This window comes from Microtus pennsylvanicus, chromosome 2 (assembly GCF_037038515.1).
Source record: "Microtus pennsylvanicus isolate mMicPen1 chromosome 2, mMicPen1.hap1, whole genome shotgun sequence".
In the NCBI taxonomy this organism is placed as follows: Eukaryota; Metazoa; Chordata; class Mammalia; order Rodentia; family Cricetidae; genus Microtus; species Microtus pennsylvanicus.
Genome location: NC_134580.1, coordinates 68,191,484 through 68,209,380, shown reverse-complemented (window position 1 = coordinate 68,209,380; position 17,897 = coordinate 68,191,484). Strand labels below are relative to the sequence as shown.

General features: G+C 48.7%; 1 protein-coding gene across 2 annotated transcripts; it reads right to left on the bottom strand.

Annotated features, from left to right (window-relative positions):
* Nucleotides 1-263: 263 nt before the first annotated feature.
* On the bottom strand, nt 264-14,609 carry Rapsn (receptor associated protein of the synapse). 2 transcript variants are annotated; one of them, XM_075961283.1, is made up of 8 exons: nt 14,210-14,608; nt 13,386-13,724; nt 4,125-4,283; nt 2,788-2,886; nt 2,591-2,713; nt 2,088-2,141; nt 753-952; nt 264-547 (listed from the first exon to the last, which is right to left on the bottom strand). In XM_075961283.1, the coding sequence occupies exons 1-8, from the start codon at nt 14,594-14,596 to the stop codon at nt 475-477; spliced, it is 1,434 nt and encodes a 477-aa protein (XP_075817398.1). In that variant the 5' UTR covers nt 14,597-14,608; the 3' UTR covers nt 264-474. The 2 variants fall into 2 exon arrangements, with proteins under 2 accessions (XP_075817398.1, XP_075817399.1); XM_075961284.1 differs by lacking the exon at nt 2,088-2,141 and having other exon boundaries at nt 355-547; nt 14,210-14,609.
* Between the last annotated feature and the right edge of the window lie 3,288 nt (nt 14,610-17,897).

The window sequence follows — 17,897 nt, the reverse complement described above, 5'->3', positions numbered from 1 at the left end:
GCTCGCCCCCTCCCCCGCTTGAAAAAGGAGAAAGACTTATTATCCACTGCAGGGAACAAGAGCTGGGGGAGGGGAGTTACTGAAAAGCAAGGCTCTCCACGAACAAAGGAAGTGGAGACCTCATTCAGGAAGCGTCCTGGCTCCAATTCTTGTAGTAACTGAATTGCTAAGAAGGTGGGTGGCTGGGGGTCTCCCATGGAGTATAGAGGAAGGCTTGTATCTGGGGAAGCCCACATGAGGAGAAACGGTCAGAATCGCTGGCACCAGGTACAAACAGTTTATTTTTCTATAAAGAACAAAGTAGAAAGAGGCAGGGGAGGGAAGCAAGGACCAGAGAAGCAGCAGGCAGACCCCAGGCCTTAAATTGGTAATGGAGGTCCTGGTAGCTATTCTAGGATTTCACCAGGGCTTCCAGCTTGATGGTAGAGAAACGGCCAAGGGAAGTGGTGTAAAAACTCAAGATGGCCACTGAAGTCACACGAAACCTGGCTTCATGGAGGAGCGGCGACAGTTGGGGCAGCTCCGAGTGCCATTGGTCTGCAGGCACCTGCAGAGGCAGAGGGCTCCTCCACTCACCCAGACCGGACTGTCTCCAGTCTCTGGCTTGTGTTCGGTGGCAAGGGGTCCTGGAAGGGGTCTCTCTGAACTCCCCTTGGGACGATATTAAGCACAGCCCCCTCATGAGGCTGGAGGGAAGGCACCCGGTGGTTTGCCTTTGATACTGCCAGTGTGATCTTGGGGTCGGGCCTCACCTGAGATGGAAGATGTGGGAACACGGCAGGGCCTGCAGCCGGCTGTTCTTCTCCCCGATGGACTCGCCACACAGGCCACAGTAGAGCTCGGTCTCCTCCACACACTCATGGAAGCTCACGACGTGCGAGCGGAGCTCCCGCTGCAGCCCTTTGCTGCGGTAGATGACCTCACTCAGGCAGTGCAGCTTGAGTTGGCTCAGCTAAGACGGTGGGAACAGATTCTGTGAGGCTAGACAGAGGGCAGGGCTAGGGAGGCGCTATTCCTGTCACAACCCTGCCTTGCTGTGGGGCCTGGGAGAAAGACCCTGCCCACACCAAGCCTTAGATTCCCTTTGGACAGAAAGTGAGTGAGAACAGAGATGAGAACGTGGGACCCATGTTTTTGTTTGAGATAGGGTTTCACATACATAGCCTAGGCTGGCCTCAAACTCACTATATAGTCGTGGCTAGCCTTGAACTCCTGATCCTTCTTCCTCCGCCTCCCAAGTGCTGGAACAGGGGTGCCCCACCGTGCCGTGTTTCTAAAGGACTTTATTGACCAAACCTGCTGCTGTGATGCCTCAACAATAACTCATTTTCTTCCAGTTGTTACTGAGTGTTCACTTCTGCTCAGTGTGATAAATGAGTGGCTGTGGCCAACATCTTAGCTGGGCTGTGCATCAGAGCCGAAAGAGATGCACGCTTTCTAGAAGACAGAAAACACTAAGCTTTCTCCAAGGCTTTAAGGTCTGGATCCAATGGGGACAACTGAGGATTTTAGTATTAAGACACAATAGCTGGTAGCTGGGGGCCTTGGGCCTCATCTGTAGCATGAGATCGCTCCCAGGGAAGGCTGCAGCCAATACCTATAAGGCTACACAGCACCTGATAACAAGCACCCAGCTCTTAAGGAGTAGAGGATGTTGTTAGGGTTGGTAATGTGGGGGTTCACGTATTTTTGCTTGTACATATGTATGTGTACCATAGGCATGCCCTTGTCCATGTGCCCATGGAAAAGATGGATAGTCCATGGAACTGAAATTACAGGTGTGCTGAGCCATCTCCAGCCTGCTGGGGTTTTTAATGAAGTTAAGAGGCTTCTAGGGATTCAGTGCTTCTCCAAGCTATGAAATGCCTGCCCAGCCCCAGAAATATTCTCTGGGAGGAAGCTGGAGATCCAGGGGTTCCTGATGGCTGCAAGTGCCATCAGAAGGTCTGAGGAGCTCGGAGCTCTAGCAGGGTCTCACGTATCCCAAGCTAGTTTCCAACTCTAGCCATGAACTCTGATTATCCTGTCTCCTCCACTGAGTGGCGGGGTTCTTGATCCCAGACCCAGGAGACAGAATCATGTCTGACCTTATTTCCAACCTCTTCAGCCAGGTCCTGGGCTTTCTCAATGGCATCTAAAGCCTGGAAGGTGAGCAGAGGCCAGAGCTGTAGGCAGTCTGCCTGCCTTGACTCATTGCAAAGAAAAGAAAAGTGGGCTTGGGAAAGAAAATGGGTGGAGCCATTGTCCAGTGGGAAGGTAGGAAGGACTGTGTGAGCAAATTACCTTAGTTTATGCATACATAATGGGCAAAATAATGGGCTCGTGGGTTGCTCTGAGACAGTGGAAGGGAATTTAAGAATCTCATCTTCAAATGCCAGCTTTGGCCCTTTATAAGCTGTGGGTCCCTAGGCTAAGACACGGGCCTTCTTTGAGTGTAAACACTGGGAACATTTGGACTTCATGGGAGCAGAGTGAGGCAGATGTTAAATAAAGGGCACAAGTCCAATACCATACCCCAGGTATTGCCTATGTAGCCCCAAATTGGGAGCACCAGGGAGAGTTCTAGCTACAGGAAAGGGCCTAGCCTCACCTTGTCCAACACCTTCCTGGCCATCCAGCACTTGGCCACACCCAGCAGCACATGTACCTGTCCCAGGCGATTTCCAATCTCAGTCATGATGCTCATAGCGGAGTCGTACCTGGGGAAGGCTGTCTGCAAAGCCAGGCAGAGTTGGAATTAAGGTGATCCAGGCCCAAGGTTCCCCCACCTCGTCCTGGTGATCTCACCTCCAGGTCCCCACGGCTCCGGTGGATATCGGCAAAGCAGAGCAGGCAGAGTGCTTGCAGTGGTCGGTCGCCATGCTGCAGAGCAATCTTCATGGACTCCTGCAAGGGAGGCTGGGCACTCAGGCAAGCTCCCACACCCAGGAGCCCCTCAGAAGGGACATCCTCAGATGTCATGTACCACAAAGATCACAGTCATCTCTGGCTGATGAAACAGACTCAGAGAGAAGTACCTTTATTGGGACCAGAGGAAGAAGTAATGGAATTCGAGTCTGAGTGGGGGAACTTTTTTTCTATTTCTTTTGTTTTTCTTTTATTTTCTTAATATTTATTTATTTATTATGTATACAATATTCTTTCTATGTGTCTGCCTTCAGGCCAGAAGGGGGCACCAGACCTCATTACAGATGGTGTGAGCCACCATGTGGTTGCTGGGAATTGAACTCAGGACCTTTGGAAGAACAGGCAATGCTCTTAACCACTGATCCACCTCTCGAGAGCAGCCCTTGTTTTTCTTTTTTTTAATGATAGAGTCTCATGTAGCCCAGTCAGGCCTTGAACTTCTCGTCCTTCTCCACCTTCAGAGTGCTGGGACTGGATTAGAGGCATGCACTAGCAAGCTGGGTTTTATGTAGGACTACAGATTGAACCCAAGGCTTTGTTTTTGTTGTTGGGTTTTCTTTTTTTAAAACATTATTTATTTTTAAAGATTTATTCATTTTATGTATAAGTGCTCTATCTGCATATACACTTTTATGCTAAAAGAGGGCATGAGATTCCATTATAGATGGTTGTGAGCCACCATGTGGTTGCTGGGAACTGAACTCAGGACTCTGGAAGAGCAGCCAGTGCTCTCACCTGATGAGTCATCTCTTCAGTCCCTTGTTTTGGTTTTTCAAGACAGAGTTTCTCTGTGTGTATTTCTGGCTGTCCTGTAATTTGCTGGTGTCAAACTCCCTGAAATCCACCTGCCTCTGCCTCCCGAGTGCTGGGATAAAGGTGTGCGCCAACACCACCTGGCTGAGGCAGGGCTTTGTGCGTATTAGGCAAGCACTCTACAGCTGAGCTGCATCCCCAGCCCTTATATTTCACTTTTCAAAGTGGTCCACAGAGGTTACTGGGACAGGGAATCTCTTTGCCCTGAGGTGGACTGGAAGGGATAAGGTCTAGGACAGAGTTTGTGATAGAAACATTCTCTTCGTGGCTAATGGCAAGCCTTGTTGCAGGGCAGGGGGTGGGGGAGTAGGGTTGTGTGGTCTGTTCTGGAAAATAGGGGCCCAGTTCCTGAGCCTGAGATCCACTCCCACTCCCATCAACCTGAGTGCTTCCAGCTTCCCCACCTCACAACACTCCATGGCACTGCCCAGGTGGCCGAGCAGGCGGTAGGCCACAGCCATGTGGTACTGACTCATGGCCCGATACTTGAGGCTCCAGCCTTTGCCATAGTCGTTGACAAGCTCTGCAGCCTTGCAGGGAAAGAACAGGGCTTTCTCATAGTCCTGTAGGGACACAGAACAGGAGGGGGACACAGTGAGTGGTAGGCAGGGCACCAGACCTGGGTTCTCGGACAGCCACCCCCAGCTGTTTTTCTGTTTTTGTTTTTTTCTATGTTGTTCAGGCTAGTAGAAACTTGCAGTCCTCCCGACTATGCCTCCTGAGAACTGGGATCACAGACATGCACCGCTGTGGTCACAGTCAGCTCATTCATTCATTTTGGCCTCCAGTGGAAAGCATGATCCAGGCAGAATGGGAAGCCAGTGGACAGGTATGGCCTCTTGGGTTTGCTGCTGTATGCCAAGAGCTTAAAACAGTTCTTAGACTTAGCTGATACACAATCAATATTTGTTCACTGAATGAAAAAGCAAAACCACAGCCGGCTTTCCTGCTCATCCAGCCCCAGATGGGCTTCTCGGCTGCAGAGCCACACAGGAGGAGTTTACCGGACCTCCCAGGAGCAGCTGCTCCTAAAGGCTGGGACGGTTCCATCAGCACCAGCACAGGTGTGGCATACCCATGGAATCCTTCTCAAATGCATCCTCCTCAAACCCACAAGAGCACTCCCGATAGAGAGCAGGAGCTCAGGAGTGCCCATGTCTACTCTTAGCTACGCCTTCTTCTTTTTGGTTTTTGGAGAGTTTGTAGCTTTGGAGCCTATCCTGGAACTCGATCTGTAGACAGAGAAGTGTGTGCCTCTGCCTCCTGAGTGCTGGGATAGCCACACCTTTTGCCCTATATCTTGGTTCTCTTTCTGTGGCCCTCCCTGTTTCAAATGCAGCCAGAAGGACCACTGGGCCTGGGCCTGTCTGAACCCATGTAAACAACCCGAACCATGTCCCTCATGGCATGGGGGCAGCAAACCCACATCACCCTTCAGTCGTCCTCAGTCTGGCTGTGGATGGTTGAGGGGTCCCTGGTTCCCTTGGTCTGACCAGTGCCGTCTCTGACTGGGAGTCTCAGGTAGACATGACAGTATCAGGGCGATCTATCTCTCTCCTTCTGGATATTGGGGTCACTTACTCAGTCCTGACAGAGTTTTAGGGACCTACCTCTCCTCGTTCCTCTACTGTTAGAGTAGAGGGACACTTTACCAACCTCACCAAACCCCACCAAATATAACACCCAGACTCCTTACCCACTCTCCCCACAGCCTCAGCGGACATAAGCTTCTTATTTTTGACCCCTAAGAAAGAACCTTCTGTGCCCCCCTTTTCCCCCCTTTAATACCTCCATACTTGAGGTTAAAACAACAACAAGACAATGAACTACCACTTGGTTCAGGATCCTCATCTCAGCCGTGGTCCCTCTGCATCCCATGACACCCAATGCCTACACTCTCCTTTGCACCATCCCCTTCGACACCTCCCTGTCCTGGACCTCAAGAATGCCTTCTTTTCCATATCCCCAGTCACAAAATACCTTTGCCTTTACTTAGATGATCTGGAATCTTTCCACCCAACTTCCCTGCACTGTCCTACCCCAGGAGTTTCAGGATATGCTACCTCTATTTGGCAAGGCTGTAGCCTCTGACTTATTCTGTCTTCTCTTTTCACCACTGCCACATCTATCATACAAGGGCTTCTCTCCAAACACTACCCCTTCCTGAGTGCCCTCTCCTCAGGTAGCACTGGCAGAGGATGCCATACTTACCCTTCAGCCATGCCCACATTTTGACATTTCAAACTGACTCCTTACAGTGTGTATAATTATGTGGGTTTGTGATCATTTGCTTCTGCTGGCTTCTGCCACACACCATATTTAATTCCAAATTCTAGAGCATACTTCTTTAGCCACTTCTACCCTCCACCTGCTCTCTCCATCCATCCCCCCTACCTTACTCAGTAAGTGAGTGTCCTGTCTCCTGGAGCCTGCTACACCCTCCAGGGCCCCACCTCTGGGCCTCTGTGACCTTGTCCCTTTGTCTAACAGCTTCTCCACAGCCTCCTGGGCTTCTGTCCTGCCTCTCAGCTCCAGCTTGGAGTTTAGGAACTTTGTCTAGTTGAGTCCTCTTCCTCCGTGGGCTCGGGTTGCATTGGAGTCTTGCTCTGTTGCAAACAGCTTGGCCTCAGTGCATCTCCATGGCGGCAGTGCCTGCCACTGCACAAATGACCTGAAAATCTTTGTTTGTTTGTTTTGTTTTTTCGAGACGGGTTTCTCTGTAGCATTGATACCTGTGCTGGAACTAGCTCTTGTTTCAGGCTCTGAAAATCTTTTATATCTCACCTTGCTCTCTCCTCTATTCCTTTCTAACTACACCTGTCCAGGGTATCTCTTACACATGGATGTTTATCATCAAAGTGATATGCCCCACCTTTAACCAATCCTAACAGGGTCGGGAAATTGCAGGCTGTCAAAGGCCAGTTCAGGACCCTATAACCCCCTTATCCATCTCTCCTTCACTGGGGCTTACCCCATGCCTGTTTTCTCTATTTTTGATTGATAATTCCTTTTCTGAAAAACAAAAACCATAAAAACAGGGTTCATGATAAGATTTAAGGACCATTTTTTGAGCCGGGAAGGGGTAGCACACGTCTTTAATCCCAGCACTCAGGAGGCAGAGGCAGGCAGATCTTTGTGAGCTCAAGGCCAGCCTGGTCTACAAGAGCTAGTTCCAGGACATGCTTCAAAGCTACAGAGATACCCTGTCTCGAAAAACCCAAAATAAATAAATAAATAATTTTTTTGCTTACTATGGTATTAAAGCTGCACCTCCACGTATTCATACGAGAATGCACCTCATGCTGGCAGCCGACTTTTATGAACTGAGTCACTGAGATGTATTAGCTTTAAAAATACATGATGGGATCATCAAGACAACTGAGACTTAGCATTGTGTGGCAGGACTGAAGTTCCTAAAGACAGCCTAGCAGAGGTTATTGGGTGTAGGGATAAGCCCAGCCCATTAGGGGGCGTGTTTGCCTCAGGCTAGTGTTTACATATAAATCTGGCCAGCACCGAGCCCGATGCCCCTTCTGTTTTCCTGTTCTCCTCAGGAACCTGTGGTTCTGTAAGTCTATTTCCCCATTAAAGCTGTATATATTATTACAATCTGTCTGCATTCATTTACACCGATACAACTGGGGAAAGCTTTAGAAAGTTCTGAGGGCCCAGCACTTGGGAGGCAGAGGCAAGCGGATCTCTGTGAGTTCGAGACCAGCCTGGTCTACAGAGCTAGTTCCAGGACAGGCTCCAAAGCCGCAGAGAAACCCTGTCTCGAAAAAACCAAAAAAAAAAAAAAAAAAAAGAAAGTTCTGAGGGTCTAAGAAAGTGGTTTAAGATAATGAAAAATGTTTCTTCCTCCCTCTATGCTATTGTTATATTAAGATTTCAAAGGTTTGGGCTGGAGAGATGGCTTAGTGGTTAAGAGCATTGACTGTTCTTTCAGAGGACCTGAGTTCAATTCCCAGCAACCATACGGAGGCTCACAACCATCTGTAATGAGATCTGGTGCCCTCTTCTGGCCTGCAGGCATACATGGAGGCAGAATGTTGTATACATAATAAAAAAAATATTTAAAAAAAAGATTTCAAAGGTTTAGTAAAACTGTACTTAACAGTTCAGCCAGATCACGTGTGTTGTGGGGCCTGAAGTCTGCTCACCAGCAGGTTGCCAAAAGAAGATACCTGTCCTTATAGCACCTAAGTCGACTTCTCAGACACCTGTCCGCTATGCCTGCTTTCCTGTAGGATGTATGATGCATACTCAGGAAGACATTCCACCTTTTACATACTAATTAATGACCTATGGCACCCCAGATGGGAGATAAGGTCATTTGAAACTTTACTATAGCATTTACCACAGCTGCCCAATCAGGCACAATCGAAATACAGAGGGCACCCCACCCCCACAAAAAAGGCCAGGCGGTGGTGCTCCACACCTTTAGTTCCAGCACTCAGGAGGCAGAGGCAGGTGGACCTCGAGGTCAGCCTGGTCTACAAAGCGAGTTCCAGGACAGCCAGGGTTAAACAGTGAAATCCTGTCTCAAAAACCAACCAAACCAGAGGACACATATCCCACTCTCTCAAACCCTAGGTATAGACATGGAAGAAGCAGTCCAAAGCCTCCCTCACACCTAACATCACCCCTTTTAGACAATGCTGTCCCACCTCCGTCACTCCATCTCATTTCGGACCTTAACCTCTGTATATCAGCTACTGAATGATGCTTTGCCTGACTGTTTTGGAGAATGTGTGTTCCTCTTGGGTCAAACTGACCACCATTTGTGGCCTTGTCCATTGTCTTGTTATCAGTCTATTGCCTGTCCCACTTCGACACTGATTGCTCTAAAGCCACCCCTTATCTCTCCCATGTCTTTTCACTCTGCTCCTTAGGAACATACTTTGTGGGCACACTGGATTCTGTAGACTGCAGTAATTCCTTAACCCTTAGTTCTACCACCTAGCCCCTATGCCTCGATTCTCTGCAGCACTCAAGTTTACATCACTGCCTACTGCTCAGATGGTCTGGGACTTACTTGTTCCCTGGTATTCCTTTTCCCAAAACTAGCAGTGGTACCTAGTGAAGAACTCTTGCCAACACCTCCCACAGCTCTGGGTACAACCGTGGGTGTCACCATGGGAGCAGTGGGGTGGACTACTTCCTCAGCTATTCACTATCAGTTTTCCTCTTAGTTCATCCAGGATCCCCAGTGGGTGGCTCAGACCATCCTCACCCTCCAGGGCCAAATGGACTCACTGGCCAGTGACCAGTAGACCAGAGTGCTACAGAATCAGTGAAGGTTAGACTTAGGAACAGCAGAGAGAGGTGGCCTTTGTCTTCTGCTGAAGCGACAAGCTGTGACAGCTACAGATGGCTCTCCAAAAATGTAACAAACAGCTCGATGCCTCTGGCCAGTGACTCACTGACTGTCTGATATGGAATGGGAGTCTACCCTTCTGTGGTAGTTTGAGTCTCACAGTGGCACTAATAGGAGGTGTGGCTTTGCTGAAGTGGGTGTAATCTGTTGAAGGAAGTGTGTCACTGTAGGGGCGGTCTTGAGGTTTCCTATGCTCATGATACTGCCCAGTGTCTTGGTTGACTTCTTGTTGCCTGAAAGATGTAGGGCTTTCAGCTACTTCTCCAGTGCATCTGCCTGCAGGGCATCATGGCTCCCTCCATGAAGATAATGGACTGAGCCTCTGAAACTGTAGGCAAGCCACCCCAATTAAATGTTTTCCTTATAAGAGTTGCTGTGGTCATGTTGACTTCCCAGCAAGAGAAACACCTTCTTACCCCCATTCTTTTGCTTTTCTTAGTCCTACTGGTTGCACCCAGCCTTATAAACTTCTTTTTTTTGGTTTTTTAAGACAGGCTTTCTCTGTGGCTTTGGAGCCTGTCCTGGAACTAGCTCTGTAGACCAGGCTGGTCTCGAACTCACAGAGATCCGCCTGCCTCTGCCTCCCGAGTGCTGGGATTAAAGGCGTGCGCCACCATCGCCCGGCCCTTATAAACTTCTTGACTAGATTTCTTCAACAGGTTCAAAAGATCTCTAACCAGAATGTTAATCAGTTGCTATTGCAGGATTACTGGTCCCTAGCTAGAGGAAGAGGTCAGTGACTCCCAATTATACCCTGACAGTGTTTACAAAAAGTACTTCGATGCCCAATTCAAAACGAAGTAGTTTAATGATAACGTGGCCTCCTTTCCAGTAACCTGATTGTTTATCAATAATAAACCAAAAAGAGGGTGGGGAGAGATGTAAGCCTCTTGAGGCATACAAGTGGCAAGGCTCCTCCCGAGGGCCTCCAACTGCCAGGTTCAACCCACAGAACACTCTAACTGCCCTCACAACTGGACCCTGTTCCCACCCTACTGAGTAAAAACCTCAATCTCTGGACATGAAATCCCACCAGCCCCTACCCTGAAAAGTTCCACCCCTCCCCAAGAAACTCTATATAAACACGGCCTTCTGTTCAGTTCCCTGCTGATCCTCACCTGAGCAAAAGCAGTCACCCTTCTGCTTTATCCCCGCCCAATAAGTGAAGTTTGTTGTGCAGTGTGACTTCGTGGTATTCCTTGGCTCCCAAGTGCCAGGATACCTTAGCATACTTCATACAGAACTATTTCAGGGTCAAATAGAGATGTTGGCTGGGCAGGAGAGATGGCTCAGTGATTTGGAAGACTTGCTGCTTTTGCAAAGGATTCCAGCTCCAGGGAATTTGATATCCTCTCTGGCCTCCTGGGGCACCAGACACATATATAGTGACCATACATGCAGGCAAACACTTACAGAGGAAATAAACTAAGTTTAAAAAATAATAAAAGAAAACTAAAACTAGTGAAATGCCATCAATTCTCTCTCTCTGCCTTCCTCCATCCCTGCCTCCCACAGAACTCACGTACCCCAAGAGATCTCCAAACTCATCGTCAGTTAAGAATGACCTTCAAAGGTCTGGAGAGACTGACAGCTCATTGGTTAAGAGCATTGGCCACTCTTACAGAGGATCTGGGTCCAATTCCCAGCACCCACATGGCAGTTCCCAACTGTCTGTAACTCCAGTTCCAGGGGATCTGACACCCTTTCACCAATGTACATAAAATAAAATTAAAGGTTGCGTGGTGGTGGCGCACACAGAGGTAGGCCAGCCTGGTCTGCTTCCTCAGTGCTGGGCTCAGTAGTGTGCTACTACACTCAGCGTATTGAAGTTTGTGGACACCGAGACATCCCCAGTCTGATGCCAACAATTTTCTAATATGACAGTAAACGTGTAAACCAAAGCTAGTAACATATGAATACATCTGAGTGGTGGGTATATGGGAATTCATTGTATTGTTATATTTTCTTACTTTATTTTCCTTTTGGGGGGGGGGACAAAGTATTATGTGCCAGGAGTTAAGATTCCACCAAAGCTTGGGGCCAGAGAGGTGGCCCAGTTAAGAGCAGAGGACCTGGTTTTGATTCCCAGCACCCACCCATCTGTAGCTCCAGTTACAGGGGATCCAATGCTATCTTCTGGTGTCACACTTTGTACTCAGATACACACGTAGGCAAAACACCCAGACATATAAAACAAAAATCAATCTTAAAAAAAAAATCCCCCACAGCTGGGTGTTGCACTGGGCTTCAGGAGACACTCACCCCTCCCCACTAAAATCCTGGTGATTAGAAGTGTTCACACCCACCTTTCTGCATGATTTCCCACTTCCTCACAGAACTCTGGCACTCTGTGGCTCCCTCTCTTTGGGTGGAGCTTGGCCTGATGCTCATTCCTGAGATTTCTGCATGGCTTGCATGGCTCAACGCTCTCTTCTGCCATCAGCCATGGTGACTTTCTGACCACTCTCTTAACAATGGCAGCACACCCACATCCTAGCACACCCACATCCTAGCACACCCACATCCTAGCACACCCCACATCCTAGCACACCCCACATCCTAGCACACCCACATCCTGGAATTGCCTGCCTTTCTTCACATGATGCACAGCCGCCTTCCTGATTGGGTCAACTGCCCTTCTCATCCAGATAGATTGGGGTTTTGTAAGAGACCCTGCATTGTCTGTGTTGCTAAACACACATTCCAATAGTTCCTGGGATGTAATGGATCCTCAGTAAATTTTTTTTGTTTATTTTCAGACAGGGTTTCTCTGCTTAGCCCTGGCTGTCCTGGAACTCAGAGATCCACCTACCTTTGCCTCCCAAGTGCTGGGATTAATGGTGTGCGCCACCAGTGCCTAGCTCGGTAAATATTTCTCAAAGTATTTATTTATTTATTTTTATTTATTTTTTTTGAATTTTTTTTTGTTTTTGTTTTTCGAGACAGGGTTTCTCTGTGGTTTTGGAGCCTATCCTGGAACTAGCTCTTGTAGACCAGGCTGGTCTAGAACTCACAGAGATCCGCCTGCCTCTGCCTCTGGAGTGCTGGGACTAAAGGTGTGCGCCACCACCGCCCCGGCCAAAGTATTTATTTGATAGAAGTGTATTGCATGTGCCTGGGTGTATGTACGTACAACAGGTGTATGCAGCAGTCTGCTGAGGTCAGGAGAGGCACGGAACTGCAGTTAATGGCAGTTGTGAGCCACCATGTCAGTGCTGGGAACCAAACCTAGATCCTCTGCCAGAGCAGCAAGTGCCGATCCATCTCTTCAATCCCCCTCATTAAATATTAGATAAATCTTTTAAAAAATATTAGCATGTTTTTAAAAGATGTATTTACTTTTACATCATGTTCACTGGTGCTTTGCCTGCATGTGTATCTGTGTGAAGGTGCCAGATTCCCTGGAACTGGAGTTACAGACAATTGAGAGCCACCATGTGGGTGATGGGAACTGAACCCATGTCCTCTGAAAGAGCAGCCAGTGCTCTTAACCACGGATCCATCTCTCCAGCCCTAGATAAATAAATCTTTAAGTCCCTTCCGTGGGTCCTGCTCTTCCTCATTTATAGCCAAACCCCTTAGGGCTCAGGGAAGAGGGGGACTTGCTCAAGTGCACACAGAAAGCATAGCCCATAGACATCTGAATGGCTCCACCTTCCCTGGCGTTCACCATGCTCTATCTAAAAGGAGGGCTAGCCGGGCGGTGGTGGCGAACGCCTTTAATCCCAGCACTTGGGAGGCAGAGGCAGGCGGATCTCTGTGAGTTCAAGACCAGCCTGGTCTACAAGAGCTAGTTCCAGGACAGAGAAACCCTGTCTCGAAAAAAACACAAAACAAAAAAACACAAAACAAAAACTAAAAGGAGGGCTGAGGGTAATAGCCAGCAAGGTAAGTAGTTCCTATGAGGCTCTAAGGGCTTGTGCTGGACTTGGAGCAGGCAGGTGAAGCCTCTACAAACCATGCCAGTGAGTTTGTGGACCTGTATGTGCAGCAGAAATGTTCTCTGAGCAACCACATCACTGGTGTCAAAGACCACTCGTCCATCCAGATGAATGATGAGACCACAGGCAGGTTATGTCATCTGCAGGACCATTTGCCGGATGGGCAAGTAAGATAGTTCTATTCTCTGATTGGCTAAGGCTGATGGTACTATCTCACAAGAACTTATGCTCAAAGGAAATCAGGGAATAGTTACCATAAACAGTGAGAACCACCACCCCCAAAGGCTCTTAGAGAGCCCCAGACCCTCATTGTGCCCACTCCACCCCCCGCCAAGGCCCAGACCCACCTTGACCTGAGCGTAGAAGCTGCCCAGGCTGCAGCAGACGCGGCACTCCAGCATGGTGTCATCATTGTTGTGGGCATAGCGCAGGGCCTTCTCAAAACTCTCTAGGGCCTTCTGGAAGAGGCTGAGGCCCAGGAAAGCATTGCCCATGCTCAGGCTGACCTGGCCCCCAAGCTGGGCACCAGCCCTGGTGCCAGGCAGGCCAAGGCAGGTCTTGCAGTAGGAGATGGTTTTGTGGAACTCACACAGTTTCTCATTGCTGCGTGCCAGGTTCAGGTAGCTTTCAAGCAGGAAGTCGGCATCCTCAAGCTCCCGTGCAGTGTCAATCTGGACCACAGCAAACTGACGCCAGGCAACACTCAGCCAATGCCCAGCCTGTACCACCTCCGACCTAGCCCGACCTCACAGCCAGAGCAGCAGACCCCAAAGCTCCAACTCAGAGCTCCTACCACCTCAGATCCTCCTTCCAGGCTAGAGCCGCAGCTCAGACCTGTAGACACCACCCTTTCAGCCCGAGTCTTGGATCTGGAGTCTAAGGCTGACCAGCCAGCAAGTACCAGACTAGAATCTTGGTTTGGAGGTCTGGTCTTGAGATCCCTGGACTCAGAGGCTCAGATACTACAGCAGAAGGCCTCAGGCCTGAATCTTAAGATACCCAGCTATCTAAGCCTCAGGGCCTTCCATGAATTCTGAAAATTATTAGCCTGTGAGATAGAGGATTCTCAGGAAGTTACAAGAAGCCTGGGAGTTAGGAGCCACCTAGCCCTGTTCCCAGCCCTTTCCCAGCACCCAGGTCCTCCCACGGCACCCTGTGAGGGTACTTCTACCTTCAGCATCTCTTTGTAGCGGCCCATCTCTGAGTGAGCTGTGACCAGGCATCCTAGCACCCGGAAGCGGCCCACGAGGTCGGAGCCCTTCTCCAGCACCTTCATCCACACCTGCAGTGCCTTCTCTGTCTGGTTGGACTGGTACAGCTGTAGTCCTTTTTCGATCTGTTGCTTTGTCTGGTCCTGCCCCATCTTCCCACAGCCTGGCCACTCAGGGAAAGACCGTGGTTGGTTAGCTGCTTCTAGACCCTCATGGTACTGGATCCAAAGTATCGGCTGCCCACTGCCCACTGGGAGGGAAAAGCAACCAGGAGCTGAGTAGGGCCTGGATGGATAACGGGCGCCACCCTGGGAACCTCTGCAGCTGTCCCTGCCAGTTGGGACCATGTGGTTTCTGAGGAATGTCAGCTGCAAGGTCACGAGGGTTTATGCCGCACCCACCCAAAGCTGAAAAGCGGCTCCTCCACAAACACAGGCATTCTGCCACCTGGGAACCTGTCTGGGTGCCCCACTGACACTTCTGACACGAGCCTTGATACCCTGGCAGGTTAGGCTCTCCGGAAGCCTTGTCAAAGGGTGTCTGCCGGGATGTGGGCAAGCCTCAGGACAGGGGTTCTGACAACAGGAGAGAAACAGGCAGGACGCTGGGCACAGAGGCTTCAGAGAGATGGGGTGAGTGCCCAGCCTGCTTATTCTGCTTTCATTTCCCCTCTGCTTTCCTTTTTCTTTCTCATTTGTTTTTAAGACAGGATTTCTCTGTGTAGCTCTGGCTGTCCTGGAACTCAGAGAGATCCACCTGCCTCTACCTCCTGAGTGGTAGGAGTAAAGATGAGTACCACAACCACCCAGTACTTGTCTTCCTTTTTTGTTTTTTTGATATAGGGTTCCTCTGTGTAGCCCTGGTTTTCCTGGAACTCTGTAGGTCAGGCTGGTGCCTGGAGTGCTGGTACTAAAGGCATGAGACACCACACACAGCTAATGGAACATCTTGTTTTTTGACAGGGTTTCTCTGTGCAGCCCTGGCTGTTCTAGAACTCACATAGATCTGCCTGCCTCAGTCTCCCTGGGGTTAACAGAGTGAGCCAAGACATCTGGCTGCAGCTCCACTTTCCTTCCTAATAACCCACTCCATTTTATTCTTGCAATTTACTCATCACTAGACACTTACCTTGGCATATGCTCACACTGTTCCTGACACCTCACCGAAGACAGTTGGTGCCACAGGCCTGTTTCCTCCTCTACAAGGTGAGATAGTTAAACTCTCAGAAGGCTCACACACAAGCAAAGCACAGCACAATGGCTGCCAGCCTGGCTCTGCTTGCTGCATTTCCATATCAGCTGTGTGAGCAGAGTAGGCCTGGTTAAGAGCACGGAGTTTACAGACTGTCACAGAACTCAGGGACTCAGAACAGTCTCTCGAGTGAAGGAAACACTGTGTTAGAGAGAAAAGATGATACTACTCTACTGACAAAATGACGACCAGGGGCCACAGCGTGGTCTTTGAAGGTTTAAAAAGGTTCAATAGCATTTGCTGCCAAACATAACCTGAGTGAGTTCCATCCCTGGGATCCACGTGACAGGGCAGAACCGACTCCCACAAGTTGCTCTCTGGCCTCTGTATGTATATACATGTGTATGTGCACACACACTGAGAAAAATCTTAAGCGCCCCGATTCTAATCCCCACCCTGGTTTGACAGCATCTCTTAACTGTGAACTTTAATGCCAAACACTGTGGGGTCTTATATATTTTAAATACTAGATTCACTGGACCTTGTGCACTTGAGAGCAACTTAAGTCCCTGCCAGACCCAATAGCTCAACTCATCCATGCTCCTCCAAGTCACTTCTGACCCCAGTGCAAAGTTCATTCTGCTAGAGTAGATAATTCAGTGGGTTTTATATTCTCAAAGTTGTTCACCGACTGCCAGCACTTCCAGAAAGTGTGTACCCACCAGCAGCTCCCGTCACTCCTCCTGAATGGTTTCTCTCCTTTCCTAGAATCACCCCCAGTTCTGCAGAAAGTGGAAACACTTGATGTGGGATGTCCTTCTGCACACGGTGAATATGTACTCCTCCCAATAGTTAAGAAAGAACCTGCTTTGGCCTATCGTAGAATAGAATATAGCAGAAATAGAGAGAGAAAGAAGGCAGGTGGGGAGATGCCAGAACACCCAAGGTAATACGATGGCCATGTGGCGATATACAGACTATTAGAAATGGGTTAACTTACAAGTGAGAGCTAGGGGCTGGAGAGATGGCTCAGCAGTTAAGAGCACTGGCTGTTCTTCCAGAGGTCCTGAGTGCAATTCCCAGCAACCATATGGTGGCTCATAACTATCTATAATGAGATATGGTGCCCTTTTCTGGCCTGCAGGTAGGCATACAGGCAGAATACTGTATACATAATAAATAACATCTTTTTTTAAAAAGTGAGCTAGCCAGTAATAGCCTAAGCCATAGACCAAGCAATTATACTTAATATTTGTCTGAGTGATTATTTCATAAGCAGCGGTGGGAAACGAGCGGGAAAGAAACTGGTCCAGTGAGACCAGGAAAGACAGAGAAAAACTTCTAACTACGAATTCAGTCTTTATTTATTTATTTTGGTTTTTCGAGACAGGGTTTCTCTGTGGCTTTGGAGCCTGTCCTAGAACTAGCTCTGTAGACCAGGCTGGTCTCGAACTCACAGAGATCTGCCTGCCTCTGCCTCCCTAGTGCTGGGATTAAAGGCGTGCGCCACCATTGCCCGGCCTTATTTATTTATTTCCGATTAATTATGCAAGCACACGTCACACTCACACACGCAGACAGCACAGGTACAGAGACATTACATCACATCACATCACACACACACACACACACACACACACACACACACACACACACACACAGTACAAACTCACTTACCTGGGACTTGAACCTGCGACCTCGGGCTCCGCGGGCGGTGCTCCATTTCATTGAGCCAGCACTCAGACCGTTACGAATTCAGTCTTTAAAGAACTAATTAAGGTGGGCTGTAATCCAGCTCCAAGTGATTTGACACTCTCACACAGACATCCTGGCAAAACGTCAATGCACATAAAATAAAAATCTATAATCATTTTTAAAAAGAGCTCATGGGGCAAAGTGAGGCAAGAGGGTCTGGAACTGGAGCATGGCTTTCTCTTGTAAACCAAAGCACGCTTAAAGGAAAATCCAGAACCGCTCTGAGAGAGACACAAGAAAACCCAAAATTAGGGACTCTTCTACATAAGCTCATATTCTTTGGTTTTAGTTTCAGTCTTTAAAACTTTTCTTGCCAGGTGGCCTTTAATCCCAGCACTCAGGAGGCAAAGTCAGCCTGGTCTACATTGCGAGTTCCAGGACTGGCTCCATAGCTTCAGAGAAACCCTGTCTCAGAAAACATTTTTTTAAAAAGACATACACATTATCTTAAAACATGTAAGATTAATATATATTTATTTATCTTTTTAAAAAATATTTATTTATTTATTTATTGTGGACTCACTATTCTGTTTGTATATATGTCTGTAGACCAGAAAAGGACACCAGACCTCATTACAGATGGTTGTAAGCCACAATGTGGTTGCTGGGAGTCAAACTCGGGTCCCTTGGAAGAGCACGCAATGCTCCCAACCACTGAGTCATCTCTCCAGACCCCTAATATATATATTTAAAACTTCTGTT